Here is a 23,762-nt window from a genome sequence, read left to right on the forward strand (position 1 = left end):
TGTCTCCAGTGTCTCCCCACTCTGAACTGTTCTCTACATAGCTTCCAAAGTGATATTGCTACAACACAAATTAGACCATTTCATTTTCCTGTCCAGAAAGCTCCATTGGCTCCCTGTTGCCTCTAGGGTAAAATATAAGCTCCCTTCTATGGTGTTTAAAAGTCTACGGAGGTTAGTCCAGTGTAGTTTACTTTGCCTGTTTTGTATTACAGTACTTATCATTATGGACTCTGCATTCCAGCCAAATTAACTTACTGCTGTTCCTTTATAGTGATTCCATCTCTCGGCTCCACGCCTTTGCACAGGCTGTCCTGTGTAAGGAACTCACTGTTTCCTCACCTCTGCCCCTTAGAATTCTTAGCTTTCTTGAAGACTCGGTTTAAGATCCACTTCTTACATGAGGCCTTGTCTTTACTTGTATTCATGCATGCATGCATGTTATTTCAGTGAAATGTAAGGCCCTTGAGGGTAAGGACTTTTTGTCTCTGTTATCTTCAGCACTTAGTACAGTACCTGGCACATGTCAATTAAATGCTTAATAAATGCTTATTGATTTATTGGTATAGAATTCTCTCTACTAGTCAAGAGTCCCACTTTGATGTAGGAAATCTAGCATTTATTCACCCTATCAAGGGCAAGAATTCTAAACAAATACCTCAGAATACAAAGCTTGCATTGTAGTTGAAACTGAAGAACAGAGTACTTGTCTAACAGAATGGGAAAACAAGTCAAAGAAATGTGGTGGTGGTAAATCATGATAGAGGAAAGTGTTACAAATTACGAAGATTCGAAGCAAGCTGTTATTGAAAATCAGGGAATAATTTTATCTGTTCATGCAACCAAAATATTTATAGCTGATAACTTGTAGCAGTATTAGTATTGACATTTAGAACATTAATATTGATCAACAGCTAATGGCTTATATTAGAGGCCTAGTTAATTTGGCTGTAGTAGCCATTTAAGTTCTTTAGTTATAAGTTTGAAACTTTAACATTTTGCTTCTTTAGTTGAAAGAAGCTTTCAGCAATAAGGAGATATTTTTAATTATTTAAAATTTTATAATGTGACAGACTAGTTAATGCACACCATGTTTAGGCAGTAAATCTATTTATACACATATAGTCCCTATTTTTCAGGTTCTCCACACTGGCAGACAAAGCTAGAAGCTGCACAAAATGTTCTCTTATGTAAAGAAATCTTTGCACAACTGTCCCGGGAAGCTGTTCAGATTAAATCACAGATTCCTCACATTGTTGTGAAGAACCAGATTATCTCTCAACCTTTTCCAAGTAAGTTGCCAGCCAGTCTTTTTGTACTTATCTTTAGGACTTTTGTGACTAGGAGCACAATATGTGCCTTTGTAGGGAATGGCGGTTTGTGAGGTGGGAGTTTAAGGGCAGATTCAATTTTATGACCTATGAGGCCTTAGTGTTTATACAGGAGATCATAGCAACTTCCTTGCCAAATCTGTTCTTTGTTAGGAAGAAGTCATTTATGGAAATTGTAACAGTTACTTTTAGATATGTGTGTATGCGTATATGCACAAATAGGCACATTATACATACCTACATATACATATGTATGACCCAAGATAGAGGAACATGCTGCAGCAGCATCCAGAAGATGTTTATAATTGATACAATTTGTGGCAGTTTTGACATCGCATTATACATTTGTCTGAATGAGATGTCAGATAAAGTTTATTTGATTAAATGTGTCACTGGGTTCTATTAAAAATGAATGGATACTGTTTCGCTGGTATAGTTTATATAATGTTCTTGGTCTAAAGTGAATTACTTTATACTGGAGATCATTTGTTTTTAGTCTACTGTAAATGTACATGAAAATTCAATGAACTTGATTATTTCATATGGTCAGAAATTGGTGTGTCCTGGGTAAACAAGTATTCTACTTAATGTATTGCTACCACATGTAGTACATACATGAAATACTAATTTTTAAAATTAGAACGTAGTAACATTCAGCCTTGAACCACATCATTTTCTTAGATTCAGAAATTAGAATCATCATCACCGTCATACTAATATCTAGCACTTATATAAATAGTGCTTTAATGAAGAAAAGGTTTTTGTATGTTAATAAATTTATCCAGTTTTAAATATTTTTAGTTTCTAGTTTATGGATATTTTAGCCTTTTTACTGTAAGAATCTACATGGCACAGTAGGTAGAGGGCTAGATTTGGAGTCAGGAAGACCTGAGTTCAAATTATGCCTCAAACACTGTGTTGTGTGAACCTGGGCAATTCAGTCAACCTCTCTCAACCTCAGTTTCCTCATCTATAAAATGTGGGTGATAACATCTACTTCACAAGCGTGTTGTGAAGGTCAATTGAGGTAAAAGCATTTTGCAGACCTTAAAGTGCCACATTAGAAAAATGAGAGTAAGTAGGTACTGTGAGCTGTTGCTGTGTTGTGTTGGCTATATTTGTGAAGAGAAGGTGTATTGTTGAAAATTAAACACAAAGGTTTCTGTATCGTTAGAAGTAAAACATTCTATTCCTATCCTGATGGGGACAGGCAGAAATATAATGCTTAAGAAAAGTGAGACCAAAGATAAGTTATATTGTACCTACCAATTTCAGAAAGACAGAAACAACGCTAAGTCAGATTTTAACTCTTCTATTTTAATGTTCATGTAATGGGCCTAGGATTTAGAATTTCTCATTATTACTATAGGAATAGCTGACTCTTATTCCTCTGGCTTAAGCTACACAAACCTATTGGATCAATGGTAATTGGAATCACTGGTATCTAATTGTTGTATTTATAACTTTTGAAATTGTATTACTACCCATTTCAGTGTTCAAAATATTCATAACAGTGATGACAAAGAGGCCGTTAAAAATAGATTGTGAATTCAACATTATGTGGTTGTAAAAGTTGTTTCTAATTGTAGTAATAAAATTTTCCAAAGACAATTTACAATTTTTTTGGTTGTAGACTGGGTGGATCAAAAGATTCTGAATATATAACGCTACTTCTTTGTAAATAGGCTTACAGTTATCTATCTCCTTGTGCCACTCCTCAAATGATAAGAAATCCCAAAAATCTTCTGAAAAGCAAAGTACAGAGGACCATCTTTATGTTCTGGAACATAATTTGCATCAGCTGATCAGAGAGGTAAAGAATATATATATATATTCTTTTTATACTTTGGATAGAGTCAGTCACATCTAGCCAGAGATTAGTATGGACTTCTCTCCTTTTTACCATACATTCCCTTATTTTGGCCAGATCCTTTGGTTATCAGTTTAGAAACAGTAAAGAGAGGCAGGCTGGATACTCAGACTACTTGCCTGTCAATTGTATATTTCTCATTTTTCTAAGTTGTTGAAGTTTTCTTTCTTTCTCTCTTTCTCTCTCTTATTTTTAACTTTTTCTCTGGCTATAAGTAAAACAGAAAATAAAACATAATTGCATCTTGAGAGGATCACTTCTTTATACAAACGTACATTGTGCATGTCTTTTTAGCTATTAACATATATCTTGGTTCCAGTGTGGATTTTATCTGTATGTTCAATCAGAATGGTATAGTGGAAAGAGTCCTTAACATATAATCAGGAGACCTGGCTTCAAGTTCTGACTTTGCACTTTACTAGCTTTGTGATTGGACAAATCACTTAATGTCTCTGAATTTCAGTTTTCTCATTTGTAAAGATGGGATTGAGCATACTTGTACTATCTACTTCATAGTATTGTGATTTTCATAAGCAGTAATAATGTGTGCATTGTCAGCTTTTAATCACTGGGTGAATTGAGTGCACATTAAATAACTTAACATTTGAATTGATTTTATTGTTCCAGTTTCACAAGCAGACCTTGAGTTCTACAATGATGCCGCATCCAGCTAGTGCACCTTTCGGCCACAAGAGAATGAGATTGTCGGGACCTCAGGCTTTTGATAAGAATGAAATCAACTCTTTACAATCCAGTGAAGGGCTCCTGGAGAAAATCATTAAGCAAGCAAAGCATATTTTTCTTAGGAGCGGGTACTTTTTTCTTTCAAGTTGTGATAATCTTGCTTTTCTGTGGGAGTGTAGTATATTTATGGTTTAGACATAACTTATCAGCTCCTTGTTTCTTCTTTGTCAGTTATTTCACATAATTTCACTGTTTGGTATACTTTATATCTCAAGGAGAGAGGAAGTACGCTGCAGTGGATTGTTCACATTGCTACACTGGGCTCATCTAAGTTCTTGTTTTGCAAACCAGTTTTAAAACTAAGACAGTTGCCCTCCATGGGAATTACTTCTGTAGTTCATGCACCACAATATTTTGCTTCTGTCTGTGACAATGAGGGACATGTGGGAAGACACAGTTGTCCTTCCCACTGTCAGCCCCAACAGATTTGAAATGTATCCATAGCCACTGGGGAGCCATTGTTCATGACCCTCTTTAAGCCTGATACTTTTAGCCTTTTCCATCTCGTGGGGGAAGTACATGCCATAAACTGATTGCCCATTCACACTGAGCCAGTTGTTAGTACTTCTTTTTATCAATCATACATTTATCTTGTTCACCTTTCAAAGGGTTTTCTCATTTGGTTCTCAACCTTCATCTTTTCAGGCTAAAGAATCCTAATTTTAACTCATTTCATAGTAGCCCCATGCCCTTCAGTCGTCTTAGTTGCCTAAGCTGGATTTTACAATTTCTATTATGCCTTTCATGAGATAGGCTGACCTCTGATCTTCCACTATTTTAAGTATAGGTGTGCTGTGGTTTTGCATAAGGGAAGTAATGTTTTCTGTTTTTGTTTTTTTGTTTTGTTTTGTTTTTCAGTACTTTTCCTAATAATGTGTATCATTTTGTTGTCCTTTATGTCCGAAGTATCACATTGGCCTGAGGTCTTAGACAAGAAGTTGTCTGCCATGCTCAGAACACCTTTCTTCCTCACTTCTATTTCCTGAAATTTCAGATATCCCAGCCCCCTTCAAGGTCCAACTCAAATGCTATGTTCTTGATCTCCCTTGTTGTTAGCTTCCCACTCTTCCCTGAAATTACTGTGCCTGTACTTTGTCTTTACTTGACTTTGTACCTATAGTTTCCTTTTAGTAGAACCTAAGCCCCTTTAGGGAAAAGACTTTCCTTTTTTCTTCATCTCCACTATGCCTTTCACACAATAGGGACTACTGAAGGCCTTGTTGAATTGAATTGAAGCTGACATCCTTTGTCAGCTTTGCTGGCCTGGCAGCTAAATGAAGAGGGTACATTTAGGGAAGGTCTTAGCATTTGGCATTTATGTATTATTAGTAATATGAAGGCCTTAAGAAGAGCTTTACAAGCTCCTGGTTACATCTGAGCATTTTCCATGGGAAATGAGTACGCTAACAGTAAGGATCATTTGCCCATTTCAATTCTCAATTGTTATTACGGTCTTTGAAGGACATAGTGCTTTGGAAGGAGAGGGCTTGATTCTGATAGTTTTTGTGTAATCTTAAGGGTATTGGAAGAAGCAGGATTTTCACATATGAGAACAACATCAAAAACAGGAGTAAAGGGTACAAGACTAAAGCAAAAGTATTGTAAGCCAGTGAGCACTGTAACCTTTTATCTTGTCTCCAAACCCCTGTATCTGTACCACCCTCAGGTCCCTTGTCCTTTCTGATTTCTGCCTTTACTTCCATTAAAAAGTGCTAGCTAGGATCAGACATAAGCAGAGAGTCTGTAAGTTTTTGGTTTTACCATACCCAGCTAGTTAATGTTTTTAGATAGCTTAGTGGTTGTGCTCATGGGTCCTTTTCTAGCCATGTTGGCTATTTTGGACTGTCAGAGGGCGTGTCTAAAATTGAATCAATCATTTCTCACTAAACCCACTTCTCTTCTTGATTCCCCAGTGTCTCAGTGACACTATTTTTGTCCTGATCAATACTCATAATCTCTTCTTAGTAATCTTCAGCTTCTCCCTTTCATTTCACTGGGTGAGTAAGTCAGCAAGTCCTGTTGATTCTATTTTTATAATATCTCCTGGTCCATTACCTTCTAACTAGTCTGACTGCCACCATACTAGTTCAGATCTTTACTACCTTCTGCCTCATTTATTGTGCTAGCCTTCTAACAGGTCTCTCTATCTCCAGTCTCTTTTGCACCTCTGATCTAATTTGCCCCGTTATTCCCAGACCAATATGCCTAAAGCACTAGTCTAATCATGTCATTCAACTGATCAAAGCTGTCCTATAGAACACTGTTACCTAACAAGTAAGTGTAGGTTTCATAGTCTGGCATTCAAAGCTTTCCATGACTTAGTCCAAACCTACTTTCCCAGCTTTATCTCACACTTATGTACTCTGTGCTCTGGCAAGACTAGAAAACTATGCTCTTCAGTCCTCTCCCATCTCTTCAACTTTGCTCAAATTGTTCCCTATACTTTGAATAGTCTCTTTTCCCATCTCTATCTACAAATAACCTAGCCATTTTTCAAGGCCCTTCTCAAATACAGACACTTTCTCCATGAAACCTTTCCTGATTCTGCTAAGCTGCTAGTGATCTCTCCCTAATCTAAGTGCATAGCACTTTGTACTCCTTTTTTTGTATATTAGATCTGTCTGTGTTCATGTCTTATCACCACTACTCAGTTTTAAGTCCTTTGATTGCAAGGACAGGTTTTTGTCTTTGTATTTTCCCAATGTCTAACAGTGTTACTTCTAGTAAGTACTTAAGTGTTTGCTGAATGAATGACTAAACATGAAGCTTTTAGAATCTCTAGCTCTAATTTATTTTTAATAGAGTGAATAACAACAATGTTGCTCTAATCATTTAAGAAATACTTTTGGAATATGTGCTGACTCCATTACAATGAAGGAAAAATTCCTCAAAATTGAATCTTGCTTTGCTCTAAACATGTCTGTGTTCTGATTATTGTTACTTGAAGCACCAAAATAAAAGCATTCTTGAGATATAAATCAGTTAGATATTTGAGGTGATGATTTTTAAAAATTTTAAATCTTTTCTTTGAAAGAACTGCCCAGACTATTGACACCTTGGCAAGTCGTATTGAGGATCCTCAGATACAAGCTCATTGGTCAAACATAAATGATGTTTACGAATCCAGTGTGAAAGTTTTAATAACATCTCAAGGCTATGAACAGATATGCAAGTAAGTATCATATGATAATATTTTACATTAATTTGTTAAATTGCTTTTGTATATATTGATATGACTTTAAATGGGTACTATCATTTTAGTTTTTTATCTATTGGAAGGGTTTGACTTTACACAAATTAACACTTAGCATTGCTAAAGTTATTATGTGATAAAGTTTAGAGTATTTGCAAGGACTGAGAGCAAGATGGGCTGGTTCAAATAAGCATGTTTCTTCTTTTTAAGAAGTTTTATTGGGGTAGCTAGGTGTCGCAGTGGATAGAGCACCAGCCCTGGAGTCAGGAGAACTTGAGTTCCAACCTGGCCTCAGACATATAACATTCACTAGCTGTAAGACTCTGGGCAAGTCACTTAATCCCAATTGCCTGACCAAAAAAAAGAAAGAAGAAAAGAAAAAAAAAGTTTTATTGATGCTTTTTAGGTGCTTTTTTTCCATCTTAGTCATTCTGCCTTCGGTTCCCTCTCTCCTGTGAACATTGAACCTTGCTTTGTAACAAAGTAAAACGGTTAAACAAGACTAACCTACACAGTAACCAGGCACAATTGCAGATGCAGCATTCTACACCTGTAATCCCTTGCCATTCTGCCAATACAAAGGAAGTATGCTTTACCTTCTCTCCTCTGGAGTGGATTGGTCGTTGTGTTTAACTTGAAATCAACTGCTTTTTAGTTATTGGCATCATTGTATATATGTTGTAACCTTTTCTTCACTTTTTATCCATTTATACAAGTCTTCCCATGTTTCTTTAGATTCTTCATATTCATTGTTTCTTATGGTGCAGTAGTATTCCATTACATTCATATGTCACAATTTGTTAAACCCTTCTCCAATGAATAGGAAACTCCTTTTGTGTGCAATTTTTTGCTGTTACAAAAAGTGCTACTATGGACATTTATGTACACACACACACACACACACACACACACACACACACAAATCTATCTGTCTATCTGTCCATATATATATATATATACACACACACACACACACACACATATACATATATACACACACATATATACATATATATACATACATATATACATATATATATATATATATATATAGTACCTTTCTTTTGGTATGTATCCCTCTAAAGGTATATAACTTATAGTGGTATTTTTGGATCAAAGGACATGAATAATTTAGTGACTTTTGACTTTTCTCATATAATTCCAAATTCTTTTCCAAAACAGTTGTAGCAATTCACAGATTTCTCCAACGGTATATTAATTTACCTATGTTTCCATAGTCCCTCCACCATGGTTTTTATTTTTTTTAATCATTAGAGAGAGAGAGAGAGAGAGAGAGAGAGAGAGAGAGAGAGAGAGAGAGTGGGTGTATAGCATACTAGATTCAGAGCTGACCTTAGGGCTAGGAAGACTTAGGGTTCAAGTCCCCCCACTGACACATCTTCCCCCTCACTCTACTCTTAACTTTCTGCAGTCTGGCTTCAGACCTCATTATTCAATTGAAACTGCTCTTTCTAAACTTATTGTTGATCTCTTACTTGCCAAACCTAATGGCCTTTTTCAATCCTTATCTTTCTTGACCTCCCTACAGCCTTTGACAATGTCAGTCAGCCCTTCTGGATACTTTCTTTGCTCTAAGCTTCACGTTATCACTCTCAGTTTACCTACCTTTCTTTCCACTTCTCAGTTTCCTTTGCTGGATCTTCATTCAGATTGAGCACACTAATCATGAGTGTCCCCCAAAATCCTGTCTTGGGCTCTGTTCTCCTTCTATATTATTTTGCTTGGTGATCTCATCAATTCCGAGGGATTTAGTTCTCTCTGAAGATTCTCAGATCTACTTATTCAGACCTAACCTCTCTGCTGACCTCCAGTCAGTCACACATCTTCAACTGTCTGTCTTACATCTCAAACTAAATGTCCTGTAGCTATCTTAGACTAAACATATCCAAACTTGAACTCATTATCTTTCCCTTTCCTACCGCCCCATCTCCATCAGATTTCCCCTCTTCCTAACTTGCCTATTACTGCTAAGGATACCATCATTCTCTCAATCATTCAGCCTCATAACCAAAGTGTCATTCTTTACTCCTCATTCTCACCCCTAATATCCATTCTGTTACCAAAGCCTGTCACTTCTATTGTTGTAACATCCCTGTATATGTCTATTTTCTCTGACACTGTCAGCACCCTGGTGCAGATAAACTTGAATTATTGCAGTAGTCTTGTAGTTGACTATTGAAATTGCCTCCTAAGTGGAGGAGGGGCTGGACTGACAATATTTTGCTACTTGGTCTCCCTGCCTCTAGTCTCTTCCCCCCTCCAGTCCAGTTCATCCTTGACTTTGCTGTCAAAATGATCTTCCTTTTAAAGTCCAGGTCTGACCATATCACTGTCCCTCCCCTACTCAATAAACCCTAGTGGCTCCCTGTTACCTTCAGGATCAAATATAAAATTCTCTCTTTGGCCTTTTTTTTTTTTTTGTGTGTGTGTGAGGCAATCAGAGCTAAGTGACTTGCCCAGGCACACAGCTAGTAAGTGTCTGAGGCTGAATTTGAACTCAGCCTCCAAGGCCGGAACTCTTTATGCTGTGCCACCTAGCTGTCCCTCTCTTTGGCTTTTAAAGCCCTTTATAACCTGACCTCTTCCTTCTTTTCCAGGCTTCTTATACTTTCTTCCCTTCCATAATGCAGTTGACACTAGCTGTTCCTTGAACAAAACATTCCATTTTCTGACTCGAGCATTTTCTTTTTTTTTTAAACTTTATTTTTTTTTCCCTAATTACATGTAAAAATAATTTTAACATTCTTTTTTCAAATTTTGAGTTCCAAATTGTCTCCCTCCCTTCCCTTCCCATTAAGAAAGCAAGCAAATTTTTTTTTTTTCCTTAAGGACCAAGCCTTAAACCTAAATCACTCTGGCTCTCCTTGACTGGCCAACAATAGGTCCCAGGCCAAGCCCCACTTGGTCATTCTTTGGGCCCTGATTAGTTCAGAGTGAATGTAAATAGCGATTTTTTCTATTTTGGCCAGAAACCCTGAGGGTCTTCTCCCAGATTGAGGGGTTTTTTTTTTTGGACTGGCTAAAAGAGGTCATTATCTGCCTCATTTCTTACCTAGCCTTAATCACCAAATGAGGTGTTGCCTCAATCAAACTAAGACCTGTTAAAAACCTCAGCTTAAAAAAGTCAAGGTCTCCCACTGCATCCAGGGCCATCTTCAGTCATCCTGATTTATATCTTCTCACTGGACCTAGATGGTTACTGAGGATAAAGAGAGGCTGGTGACTTTGCACAGCCTTCCCTCATTAAATCTAATTCACTTGCATGTCATGGCATCACCTCCCTGATGATCATGTCATGGTTCTCCTTGAGAACAAAGGACAAACAACAACAACAATTTGACATAGGTTATGTAAGTGTAGTCATGCAAAACATTTCTATGTAATTCATGCTGTGAAAGAAAATGCAGATTAAAAAAAAAGCAAGAAAAATAAAGTAAAGAAAAACAGGTTCCACAGGTTCCAAAGAACAGGTTCCACCAGTTCTTTCAGTGGAGATGATAGCACCTTTCATCATAAGTCCTTCAGAATTGTCTTGGATCATTGTATTGCTAAGAATAGCTAATTTTATTCATAGTAGATCATTATACAATATTGTTGTTACTGTATATACAATATTCTCCTGGTTCTGCTCATTTCACTTTGCATCAGTTCATGTAAATCTTTAGAGATTTTTCTGAGAGCATCCTGCTCATCATTTCTCATAAGCACAGTAGTATTCCATCACAGTCATGTACAACAACTAGTTCAGCCATTCCCCAATTGATGGATATTCCCTCAATTACCAATTCTTTGCTACCACTAAAAGGACTGACATAGGCATTTTTGTACATAGGGGTCCTTCTCTTTCCCCCTCCCCCACCGTCCTACTCATCTTCGCCTCCTGGCTTCCCATGCTTCCTGGGCTTCCTTTAAGTCCCAGCTGAAATCTCATTTTCTACAAGACATTTTTCCTGATCCTCATTAATAGTATTATCTTCCCTCTATAAATATTTACTATTTATCCTGTTTCTAGCTTATTTGTACATATTTACTTGTTGTTTCTCCCATCCTATTGTGAGTTCCTTGAGGGAAACTTTTTTGTATCCTCAACATTTAGCACAGTGTCAGGCACATAGTAAGCACTTAATGAATTCTTGTTGACTTTACTTTTCAGTGCTTCAGTCATCTTTCTAACTCTGTGAGCTATGGAACAGTTGTTTATATTGGCATAGGACATTTCTTCACCAGGGATTCCCTAGATCAATGAAATTACAGGGTTGGAAGAAAAAACAGTCATCTTTACCAAAAGGATGACTGTAAGGTTTGAAACCTCAAAGTTGTTTTAATTTATGTTTTTCTGTTATTAGTGATTTGGAGCATTTTTTTCATAAGAGTGGTAATAGTTTGCATTTTGAGGAAGTAGTGAGTCTGTAGTGCACAGTTAAGACTTGCCTGACTGATCTACTGGATAAAATTCACCCAGAAGGCATTTTATTTTCAGTTTTTGAAAAATGAACTCAACTAACTGACAAACTGCTAGTCTTTTTAATTCACTTGATTTGGAGTATTTTGAAATAATAACTTCATATAATTGTTTGCTTTTCTTCCTTATCTCAGTAATTTACTCCAAATGTTATTTTCTTTGTTGAATACTACATCTTGCGGCAGCTAGGTGGTGCAGTGGATAGAGTACCGGCCCTGGATTCAGGAGGACCTGAGTTCAAATCCGGCCTCAGACACATAACACTCACTAGCTGTGTGACCCTGAGCAAGTCACTTAACCCCGTTGCCTAAACAAAAAAAAAAATACTACATCTTATTTTAAAATGCTCTCTCCTAATTTAAAACTAGAGGAGTAAATACCAGCTATTGCAAACAAGGGATAAAACATCATTTATTCTTTATTTTGATGCATTTGTTGATTCAAATTGAACAAGACTGGAGTTTTAAATCTTAGATTTTGTGATTTATGTCTTACACTACAGATTAGGAACATCCAGAAAAAGACGTATGTTGAACATATTATATATATCTACAATTCCACATATACAGAGGCCAAAATTCTATTTGATCTGCTCTAAGTTAATGAACTTATTCTGTCATATTAGTCATTTAAGAAATACTGATTTTTAAATGTCTCAATAACTAAGATTTAATACAAGTAAAGCTTGTCAAGTTTTTCTGTCTTTTTCTTATTAAAAGATTGTGTATATTTTAGATTTGAATGTTTCTTATTTGTGTGGTATCTCTCTTATAAAGGTCCATTCAGCTGCAGTTGAATATTGGAGTTGAGCAGATTAGAGTTGTGCACAGAGATGGAAGAGTAATTACATTGTCCCATCAAGAACAAGAGTTACAGGATTTTCTTCTGTCTCAGGTACTGTCCAGTAAAGGCAGCTTGTTTGTTTGTTTTAATATTTGAAACTCATACACCACCCACATTGTTGGATTCATTCCTCTTTTATGCCTTCCATAGATTAGTTGATATGTAACTATCAGTATTAGAATTCAAAATGCAGCAGTTTTGAATTACAAATAATAATTAATTTGAATTACAAATAATAATCAACAAACATTAAATATATGTTGTTTGCTGAGCATTCTGCTAGGCACTTAGGGTTAAACTTTAGATAAGATACTGTGCTTGTCATAATGAAATCTGTATTCTAGAAAGAGGGATAATACAGATGGGGATAAAAGGCACTATAACATAGTAAGTACATTTAGATAGCTACAAAGTACCTGGGAGGTCAGAGTGGGGAGAGTGTTACCAACCAGAGGAATTAAGGAAAACCTTCTAGAGGATATAGCTTTTGAGTCGAGTTTTAATGAATGGGCAGATAGTGCAGAAAAATAGAGGATGAGGAGGAAGAACATTCTAATTGCAAGGAATGGCCTAATCAGAGGCCAAAAGCTTAGGTGTGCATGTTTGGAAAGCAGAATATTGTTCAGTTTAGGAGGCAGAAGGGAGCCACTAAAGATTTGCAAGCAGTGACATAACTGGATCTACATTTTAAAGATTATTTTGGTAGTGGCATGAAGGATGGCTTGGAGGGGGGAGAAAGTGGGAAGACCTGTAGGATCATTGTAGTACAGGGAGCCTAAACTTTGTTGTTAAGTCATTTAAGTTGCGTCTGACTCTGTGACCCCATTTGGGATTTTCTTGGCAAAGATACTGGAGTGGTTTTCCATTTCCTTCTTCAGTTCTTTTTACAGATGAGGAAACTGAAGCAAACAAGGGTAAGTGACTTGCCCAGGGTCACACAGCTATTAAGTATCTGAGGCCAGATTTGAACTTCCTTACTTCTAAACTAGGGTAGTAGTAATGGGAAGAGAAAGGGATAGAAGACAGAGATTTAGCAGATCTGGAACAAACACGATTTAGTTCCTGATAGGATATAACAGTTTGAGGCAAAGGGAAGAATCAGAAAGGCCTGTGAATGTGGGAAATGTGGTTAGAGAGAAGTAGTGAAATCGGGAGGAGCAGGTTTGGTGAAAAGATGATGGATTTACTTTTCTATCTATCTGTTTAGATCTAGATAGATATAATTTGAGGTAATCTATAAGGACTTGTTCTGGAGGCAGTTGGAGATGATGGTTTGGAGCTAAAAACCCTAGTTGGTTAGAGCTGGACATATAGGTTTGGGAGGTATCTATGTAGAGTTAAGTGAAGTGAATAAAGTTGCCCAGGGAGAGGACAGACTCTTGGAGAACAAACATTAGGATGTCCAGAAGGTGAAGAGACATGAAGGGTGGCTGTAGAGACAGGAGGAGAGTTGGGATAGTATGGAGTTTCTGAAAGTGAAGGAAGAGAAAGTAGGAGTATGAAAAGAGTCTGAGGCCTCAAGGAAGAGAAAGACTGAGAGAAGCATTCAGTATAGTGATTTGAAGGTCATTGGTAATCCCAGAAAGAGCAGTTTCAAGAAGCAGGTGGAAGCATAAGTTCAATTGCACAGAATTGAGGCAAGAACAGGAAATCAACTGTTTCAAGAAATTTCATGGTAAATGAGGAGTAGGGACGTTAGAATTATAGCTGGATTCGGGATGAAATGGTCTATGGAAATTGCTTTTAAGATTGGGGGACCTGTGCATGTTTATAGGCAGAGGGGAAGGAGCCAGTGGCAAGGCAAAGATTGCAAATGCGTGAGAGGGAGGGTATGATTGTTAGATGACCTCCTATTAAGGGTACAGGATCATAATTCAAAGGAATGGAGAGCAGGAGGGGAGAGTGATAATACTGAAAAGGTTTGTGGAGTGGGAGAGGAAATTCACTTCTGAGAGCCTTGACCTTCACAGTGAAGTGCAAGGCCAGGTTATGTGCTCTTAGAATGGTGGATGGAGGTGAACTGGTGATGAGAAGAAAGAAGAAAAAAATAGCTGAAGGGAGGAATGAGATACTAACTCAATAATGCTTTAAGATTTACAAAGTGCTTTCCCCACACAGTCTGACAGTCTCTATTGGACAGATGAGGAAACTGAGGTTTGGAAATTTTCCTTTTGAAGAAAATCAGTGGAGACACTCAGCAGTGTTATGCATGTGAAATCAAGGAAATGCACATATTTTGGATGAGAGTTAACTTCTTAAATGTGGTAATAGAAAAGGTATAGTTTAACATGAGAATAGGTTTCCAATAGAAGACCACACAAAAATTATTAAATTATTCTTTTCTTTTCTTTTCGGTGAAGTAATCAGGGTTAAGTGACTTGCCCACGGTCACACAGCTAGTAAAATTATTCTTTTCTTTAATTATCTTCTAACACGGTACATGTAGTTTTCCATGGAAAGGTTTAGAAAATGAGATACCAAATCTTACTTTCTTGCAAAATTTATGTTTAAAGTGTAGTTAGGAGACCAGTTTGGGCTGGACCTGGCTCCAAGTTGTTTCTTTGTAAACCTAAAACTAATTCCAGCCAATTTACTTCTATGAATGACAGTCTTAGAATTATAGAATCTTAGAGCTGGAAGCTCATAGATAATTTAGTCTCACCCCTACCTGAAAGCGGGTATCCCCTCTGTAAGAGCTTTAATGGACAGCCATACAACTTCCTCTGGGCTGTGACACTCATAGTTATAGACACATATGAGATACCATTATATTAGCTAATTATTTCTGGAAACTCAACTTGAATTTAATCCTTTACTAAAAATAGTGTGTGGTACATTTCAGCCAATCATGTTTTCTTTAGATTTAATGACTTTCCTAGTACACATTTATAACCTAATAATTGATCCAGGACTTTGATAAACAGAGTTTTCTGTTTAGGGTATGGAATAGGTTCTGAGAATGCCAAATGCCTCTTATTTTTTGAAGTTTCAGGAGGAGATTATTCACATAGTAGGGATTATGAATCATTGCCATACATTTGTGGAATGGTAGAGTAAGTGAGGAAACTCACCTCAGCCTTCACCTTCTTAGTGAAATACAAGGCTAGGTTATCTGCTATCTATGTATGGTGTGGGAGTAGAGTAATTTTTAAAGACTTTTCATTTTAAGATTGGGAAAGGAAATAAAAGATAATTTAAGGAATGTATGAGATTTAAAGATGGTATTGTCAAATAAATGGAGCCCTGGCAAAAAAAAAAAAAGCTGGACTTTTTTCAACCCCTTGTTTATATATAACATCCATCCAGTCCAGTAAACATGCCTACTCTATGCCAGACACTGTGCTAATAAGCATTGAGGATACAATTAACAAAAGGAAAGACAATCCCTATGCTCAGGGAGCTCACAACCTAATGAGGGGGGAGGCGGAGATCAGGCAGTACCTGGCTCAGGGACATCTTATTCTAAGGAGCTGAAACCTGGCAAAGCAGCAGACGCAGAGTAGAGTGAGCAAAAGTCCAGTTTCTGCCCTCTATAATGGAAGGCATTGGAAGGAGTTTTGTATTCCACCCTCTGGCCCTCCAATTAGGGAGGTGGCTTGAGTTAGTAGCATGGTGATGAGATTAGATGCCGTGGGAAATGCATCTTGTTTAATGGAGTTGACCAGGCAGAGCAACAGTTGCAGAATGGAATGAGAAATGCTATATAATATCATCATTTTTTTTGCTCATTGCATTTACATGTTCAGTGGTTATCACATGCAGGTGCTTTATATCTGTCCTCATCATTGTCTATCTTCAATTTTAAATTCCCAGAAACAGGGGCCTTTATGTTGGATTCCCAAGAATAGCCTTTTGTGTTAGCTTGTTTTGAGTGGTGCCTAGCAAATAAGTGATTTCAAAGCCAAAAGTAAAGTAAACCTTAACTCCAATTATTATTCTCTTCCTTCTCCCCTACAGATGTCCCAACATCAGGTGCATGCAGTTCAGCAACTAGCCAAGGTGATGGGATGGCAAGTCCTTAGTTTCAGTAATCATGCAGGACTTGGCCCAGTGGAGAGCATTGGCAATGCATCAACCATAACTGTGGCGTCCCCAAGTGGTGACTATGCTATTTCAGGTAATAATAGGTTATAAGTGACTTTAGGTAAAAGTCTAACTTTGTTATGTTGCTGAGCATTTCTTGAATATTGCTATATTTCTCTAGCCACTTAGTATTTACATTGAAAATTATTATGGTTACTAGATCATAAAATTGATAACATGACTTTCAAAATAGCAATACAGTGTTTTAGCCTACTGTATCTTTTACAATCCCTCTTTTCTTTAGGAGAGAGCATATTAAATGTAGTCAGTATTTCTCTTCCCTGCAGCCGTGGCTGTTTCTAAGACTAATTGTTTGACTTTAAAGTTTGTGTTGCTGCATAAGTGCAGAGGAATATTAGTTTCAATTCCATGACTAAAAAAAGGAATAAATTACTCACTTCTTAGGGCCATTTTAACTTCACAATGATCATTTCTAGTTTCTGCATTAGTGGTGTGAGAGATTATCAAAATGTTGGTCATTGCTTGGGCTCTCCTCACCAGCATCAGGATATGTGCCAATTAATGCTTTCCATTTAATTCTTTAGTGATAGGAATTTTTAATGACTTTTTATTCTCTGAACTTGGAATGAAACCTCATTAAACATTGAAAACCACTCTAAGAATATACATAGTTATGTAACTATGGGGATACAACCTAATGGGGGGGAGGCGGAGATCAGGCAGTACCTGGCTCAGGGACATCTTATTCTAAGGAGCTGAAACCTGGCAAAGCAGCAGATGCAGAGTAGAGTGAGCAAAAGTCCAGTTTCTGTCCTCTATAATGGAAGGCATTGGAAGGAGTTTTGTATTCCACCCTCTGGCCCTCCAGTTAGGGAGGGACATTGAAAACCACTCTAAGAATCTACATAGTTACGTAACTACAAATAACTTTACCTTATATAATAAAATCAGACTCTTTAGCCATGCTTTTGCCTTTACAGTTTTTAAGAAAGTGTATTCACTAGCATTAATTCTTTTAATTAACTTTTAGTATGATGATTTCTTTTACATTTTGTCCTCTTATTTAGAACTCTGACTTTATCTACAGCTAATTCTGTATTTTTTAGATTGTTACTATAAGCTTTTTTTAGTTGGAGGTTTTGTTAAAAATACATAGAAAATCTAACTTTTTTGGGCTAGTTTACTTATAATTTTACACTTTATGTAGTACTTAACTAAGAACACTACTCCTGCATACCATCATGTGTATAATGCGGAAAATGTTGCTGCTGCCAATATTCTCACACACGTTGTTTATGTTTGCAGTACGTAATGGCCCTGAGAGTGGCAGCAAGGTCATGGTACAATTTCCCCGAAGTCAGTGCAAGGACCTTCCCAAAAGTGATGTGCTGCAGGATTGGAAATGGAACCATCTCCGTGGACCTTTTAAGGAAGTTCAGTGGAATAAGATGGAAGGCCGAAACTTTGTGTATAAAATGGAATTGCTTATGTCTGCACTTACCCCGTGTTCATAGTGTGACTTTTTCTAGAATTTATTTTCTGCTTGGGTTATTTATAATTTTGACTACAAGCTAATGAAGGGAATTCTCCATATGAAACATTGTTTTTAAAATAAAGTAATTGGTTAATTTTTCATAGCATTTTAAAGTTGAAAAGCACTTCATAAGTGTACTTTGAAATGCATAATATGTTCCTAAAGAGCTTGTGACATCAGTGGTGTTTTTTTAATGCAATTTTTTTTTAAGGAATACGAAGTGGTTCCTTTTTAAAAAAAAAAAAAATCTAATTAAAAATACAACTTGTGACTTTGGATATACTTTTTTTCCCCCTAAACTCATCTTAGTCTTTGCTTCCTATCAAATACAGATAACACCTGCCTTAGAGCCCTCAAGTGCTTTCTCAGATCCAGGGAAGCTCTTTTCTCACCTGACTGACTTTGCTTAGGTGGACATGATCTAGAAAACTACAGAAAAAGAGGCTTAAATATAAATTTATTTATTTCTTGGAAATGATTGTACAGTTAAAAAGCCTGTTGTGACTCAGCTTTATCATAAGGATTAAGTTCTACAGACAGTCATAAATGTCTGTTGTGTGTGGAAAAACCAATGCCTTCCAGAAAAGGAAGGAAAGCCAAGGGCCACTGTGGCGTCCTCAGCAGTGATCCTGCTGCTACTTTCCCATGTACCTTATTTACTGCTATATAGCTTGAGAGACTTGGGGTGAATATCAGGAGGGAGCAGTTATGTGGTCTGTGAGGAGAGGTGGGTAGGGTGGTAACAAAATTAATTCATCGATGAACAATTTTTATAAGGAACCCACTATGTAACTGAGATTATGCAGGAGGATTATACTAACTAGCTATTTGTCTGACAGAACTATTACCAGAGACCAATACTGGCATCTGAGGTAGAGGAAACAAAAAACTCCTTATGTTAAAAGAAGCTAAAACCAGTTTCTACCACTGCTGCCTTCTCATTGATGGGAACTAAAGAAATCTCATTAACATTTGTTTTGTAGACAAGATACTTGTTTTCAGCTGAAATTTTGGGACAGTCAGCAGTCTTCAGAAAGGACCATCACAGAGTTGGAAGGAATGTCAGAGACCATCGACTTCTACCTCGCCTGTCCCTGTGTAGGAATCCCCTCCACAAGTGGTTACACCCACAGTGTTTGCTTAGACTTCCAGGGAGGGGGAATCGATCTCTTGAGGAATCATTCTACTTTTAAATAACTTTTAGAATCATTAGAAAGCTTTTCCTCGAATCAGGTCTAAATTTGCCCCTTTGCAACTTTGTCTTCTATTTCTCATTCTTATTAGGCAGCTTGTTGTGGTACAGTGGCCAGAAGCCTGGACTTGGAGTCAGGAAGACCTGAATCTATAATCTGTCTCAGATGCTTACTAGCTATGTGATTGTGGGCAATTCGTTTAACCTCTCAGCCTCAGTTTTCATATCTGTAAAATGGAGATAATAGCATCTACTTCACAGGGCCTTTGTGAGGAGCAAATAACATATAAATGCGAGCTTGCTTTTGTCTGTCTGTGTATCTAACCTATTTACCTACCTCTTTGATCCTCTGGGCCCACCATAGCATGTCTAATCCCTTTTCCAGGGATTTCCTTTCAACTGTATAAAGATAGCTTTCATGCTCTCACTCCTTAGTCTTCTCCATTCCAAACACCCCCACTCCCCAGGCTATTCTTCTTTGGATGTAACCCAGATGTGGACTGACTAGGGCTGAGCAGGGACTTTTACTTCCCTAGGCCTGGATACTAGGCCTTTCTACAACCTCAAGTAGGAACTTAATACAAGATCCAGGTTTGTCAGAGGAGGGTCTTTGCCAGCGTTCCCACACTTGGCCAATCCTTGCCAAATGTCAGAGGAAAGAGAAAGAGAAACTGCTGTTGGGCATCTTCTTTGTGAGGATCTAAAGAAGGATTTTCCACGACCAGCAGGACTTTTGTTAATTCTAATTGTCTCCCTTTTCTGTTGATACTTTAGATACTTCCTTGTACTTTTCTGGCCAAACATTCTGTACCCATTAGGGACAAGGCTGAATTTTTTCTTTTCCTATAGATTTCCCCCCCATGTGTCTATAGCTTGCTGAGCTCTCATTTTGACAATTAGGAGATTTCTGACATTCCTGATAAAAACAGAAGCTTCTAAGCTCTGTTAATTTGTGTGTGAGTTTTTCAAGCAGGCTGTATCAGCAAGGCTTTACCTGCTGGAGTACCCTGGTTCTGGGTACTACATTTTAGAAAATATTTGAAAAAGTAAGTGGGCCTAGGCCTGGTGTGAGTTAGGAAAAATTGATGAATGACTTGAGTGCTCCTGTGGTACCTTTGAAATGTAAAAAGGCCCATACTGGAAGACCTTTAGTCCACACAGTGGAGCCTCTCTAGAGGCAACTAGAGGGCGCAGTGGATGGCTCATTGATTGGACTTGGACGCAGTAAGATTCTAATTCAAATTGACTTCAGCACTTAGTAGCTGTGTGATCTTGGGCAAGTTGTCAAGTCTCCGTTTCCTCAACTGTAAAATGGGAATAATAGCACCTATGTCCCAAGGTGGTTGTGAGGATCAAATGAAATAGTATCTGTAAAGTGTTCAGCACGGTGCCCAGCACACAGTGGGTGCTATAGAAATGCTTGCTATTAGAGGGTACATGGAGCCTTACACAGATCCATGGATCCAAGATATGGATCTTATCCATAGAAGAGTATGGACAAGAAACACACAGAATGAGAAGATAAGGATGGATGAATTGCAGTCTGTTCATTAGTAGGCTTTACTAGTGGTTAGTCACATAGGAGAAGAAAAAAGTTAAACACCAACTTCATTTTTATTTAATATTTTGACCACACTGCTGTTCATGTCACAATTTCCTATACACTTTTACTAATCCTCAGTACATGGTAAAGTCAATGAGTAGAGGGCAGTGCAGCATAGTAGACAAAATGGGGGTCGGGAAGACCTGAGTCCAAATACTGGGCCTGATACTTTCTAGCTGTGTGAACTAGGGCAATCACTTTATCTCCCTTAAACAGAATTTCCTTATCTGCGAAGTGGGGAGAATGATCCATCGAGCAGAAGTGTCAGACACCACTGGCTGCCTGAAACAGTCTTGAGTGTGGGCAGAACCAGAATAAAATGTAATTAGAAAATATTTAACAAAATAAATAAAAATACAATAAAACATAGATTATACATTTTAAAACCAAGTCAATAAATAGCCAGCAGTAATCCTTATGTACAGTTTAGTGACCCTCCTTTTGCTATTTTTTCCTCTTAAGAAGTGTATATATTTGGATATCAACAGTTGGGGATCAGGCTTTAGGCTTTATTTCCCTCTTTAGCACAGTCCTATCTTTTACAGTATGGAATATAACTTATGATTTGATTTACTTTTAACAGATAATCTCTAAGACAATATTTTCCTGTTGTGGAAAAAGGCAGAATTCCTCCATGAGACAAAAATAGGGATATTTTAAAATGTTAACAATTTAGGATGGAAAATTTTCTCATTACCTGAAACAATCAGAATGAATTCCCCCTACCCCCCTTCCCCCAAACTGTCTTTCCAACCAAGGGTTCTACATATCTGAACTCCCAAGGTATCAATGGCATTTTTTTGTTCCCATCATGGACTGCTCATTTGACATAGTTCTTGATTATATCCCTTTTTTTCTGTAATATTCCCCCATTCGTTCAAAATTCAACATATACTTACTAAAATTCTGCTATGCACACTACTAGGCAATGGGAATATTAAGAGAACGATGAAATAGCAATCGCCCTCAAGGACTTACATTCTTGAGTTCCAGCCTATTGAGAAATCCTTACATGTGATACTTTATTGTTGAGAATGGTGAGCTTTACAAACCTCCTTTGCTTCTATAATCTGGCTATGAGGTAGTTGAGGATTAAAGTGTGTATTAGTCCTGCTTAGCAGAAAAACAGCCTGGAGAAGTGAAATAAATGGAGGCCAGTACTAGGGTTATTGGGTCCATGACTTTTGGTTTCCTATTTGTATTACTGAAAACAAACTTGAAAAGAGCTACAAAAGTTCCAGATGAACATTTGTAATTTGGTTCTTTGGAACTTGGAATGCATTTTCTCATAGAAGCAACAATAGACATCATACTTAAATTCCCAGGATAACCCACAAAAACTTATTTAACCCCAAATTGAAAGATAAGTATTATTAAGTTATTATTAAGAGTTCTGCCAATGCAGTCCAATAAAGAAGAAAAAGAACTTGTGTTAACCCTAAACGAAATTGTTAAATAAGTTAATTGTGAACATCCTCAACAACCCTTTCTATAGCTCTCTCCTAGCTGCAGGTACCTTTTCCCCTAGGTGTTCAGTGTCCTCATGTTGCCCTACTTTTCCCTTCCTTCTTTTCACAGCTTTCCTTTCTTTGCTTCATAAAGCATAACTTCTTGACAATCTCCAAGACTTTTTTTTTTTTTACAACAGCTTCCATGACTTAACCAATCAAAGCATCTCAGAGTTGGAAGAGTCCTCAGAGGTCAGAGGATTATTGATTTAAGAGTTGAAAGGGACCCCAGAGGCCACCTGGTTCCACTTCATTTTACAGATGAGAAAACGCAGGCCCATGGGGAGGTTGAAAGGTTTGCCTAGGGTCACCCAACTAGAGATGGTTTTATCCAACCTACCACACAGCGCTGGTTAAGTGCTTAGCTAGCCCCTACTTAAAAATGATAAGGAAAGCTGCCCGTTCCACTCTGGACACTGAATTATTACCATATTTTTTCCTTAAATCAAACTAAAGTCTTCAGTTCTGTGGCTTCCACTTTCTGTTCCTAGTTTTTCCGTCAGGTCAACAAATCTAATCACTCTTCCTTATGAAAGCTATTTAAATGAAGATAGCACTCATGTTCCACTCAAATTTTTCTTCTCTAGGCTAAACATTCCCAGTTCTTACAGGTTGGGTGATATCCTTATGTGGACTGATATATCCAGTCCTCTGATCATCTTGGTCACCCTCCTCAGGCTGCTCTAGCTTGCCAATGTCTTTCCCAAAATGTGGTGCCCAGAACTGAACACAGTATTCCAGAAGTGCTATGACCAAGGCAGGACTACCATCTCCTCTGACTTGAATGCGGTGCCTTTGTCAATGCAGCCCAAGATTACATTAGGTTTCCTTTTTGGCTGCCAAATCACACTGCTGACTCGTAGAACTTTCAGTCTATTGAAACCTCTTAACAGCTCAGGTTCTGGTGGGGGCAGGAGAGGTGGTGGTTCTTTGTATGTGCAGGTCATTCGAAAATTACAGATTACCTCTATTTTGGGATTACCTTTTCAGGGCCAATGCAATGGGTACAATTTGTACTGAGTGATATATTACAGTGAAGCAGATAATTAGCTAATATGGGATATGAAGAATGCAGAGAAGTAGGTTCTGTTCCTGGCACAATGTGTTCATGGAGTGTGCAGGCAAATGTTGTGTCCACACCAAGTCTGTAGGTCACTTCAGGGTTTTGGTTTTTTTTTGTTTGTTTTTTAATATGGTACTTCCTCCTATATCCTGGGTAGGTGACCCAGTGGATAGAGTGCTAGGCCTGCAGTCAGGAACATCCCAGTGAGTTCAGATCTGGCCCCAGACACTAGCTGTGTGACCCTGAGTAAGTCACTTAACTCTATTTGCCTCAATTCTTCATCTGTAAAATGAGCTGGAGAAGGAAATGACAAACCACTCTAGCATCTTTGTCATGAAAATCCCGTATGAGGTTATG

The 23,762-nt window shown here is 37.6% G+C and overlaps 1 protein-coding gene across 1 annotated transcript in view; it reads left to right on the forward strand.

Annotated features, from left to right (window-relative positions):
* Positions 1-18,251, forward strand: part of MED17 (mediator complex subunit 17) — a 34,243-nt gene extending 15,992 nt beyond the window's left edge. Inside the window, exons 6-12 of the mRNA XM_027849405.1 lie at positions 1,137-1,289; positions 3,014-3,141; positions 3,826-4,010; positions 6,977-7,114; positions 12,395-12,512; positions 16,419-16,578; positions 17,811-18,251. Of these exons, the coding sequence (XP_027705206.1) occupies positions 1,137-1,289; positions 3,014-3,141; positions 3,826-4,010; positions 6,977-7,114; positions 12,395-12,512; positions 16,419-16,578; positions 17,811-18,019 (1,091 nt within the window). The 3' untranslated portion in view covers positions 18,020-18,251. The remainder of the gene's footprint in view (positions 1-1,136; positions 1,290-3,013; positions 3,142-3,825; positions 4,011-6,976; positions 7,115-12,394; positions 12,513-16,418; positions 16,579-17,810) is intronic.
* Positions 18,252-23,762: the final 5,511 nt, after the last annotated feature.

This window comes from Vombatus ursinus, unplaced genomic scaffold, assembly GCF_900497805.2.
Source record: "Vombatus ursinus unplaced genomic scaffold, bare-nosed wombat genome assembly UNPS02007344.1, whole genome shotgun sequence".
Classification (NCBI taxonomy): Eukaryota; Metazoa; Chordata; class Mammalia; order Diprotodontia; family Vombatidae; genus Vombatus; species Vombatus ursinus.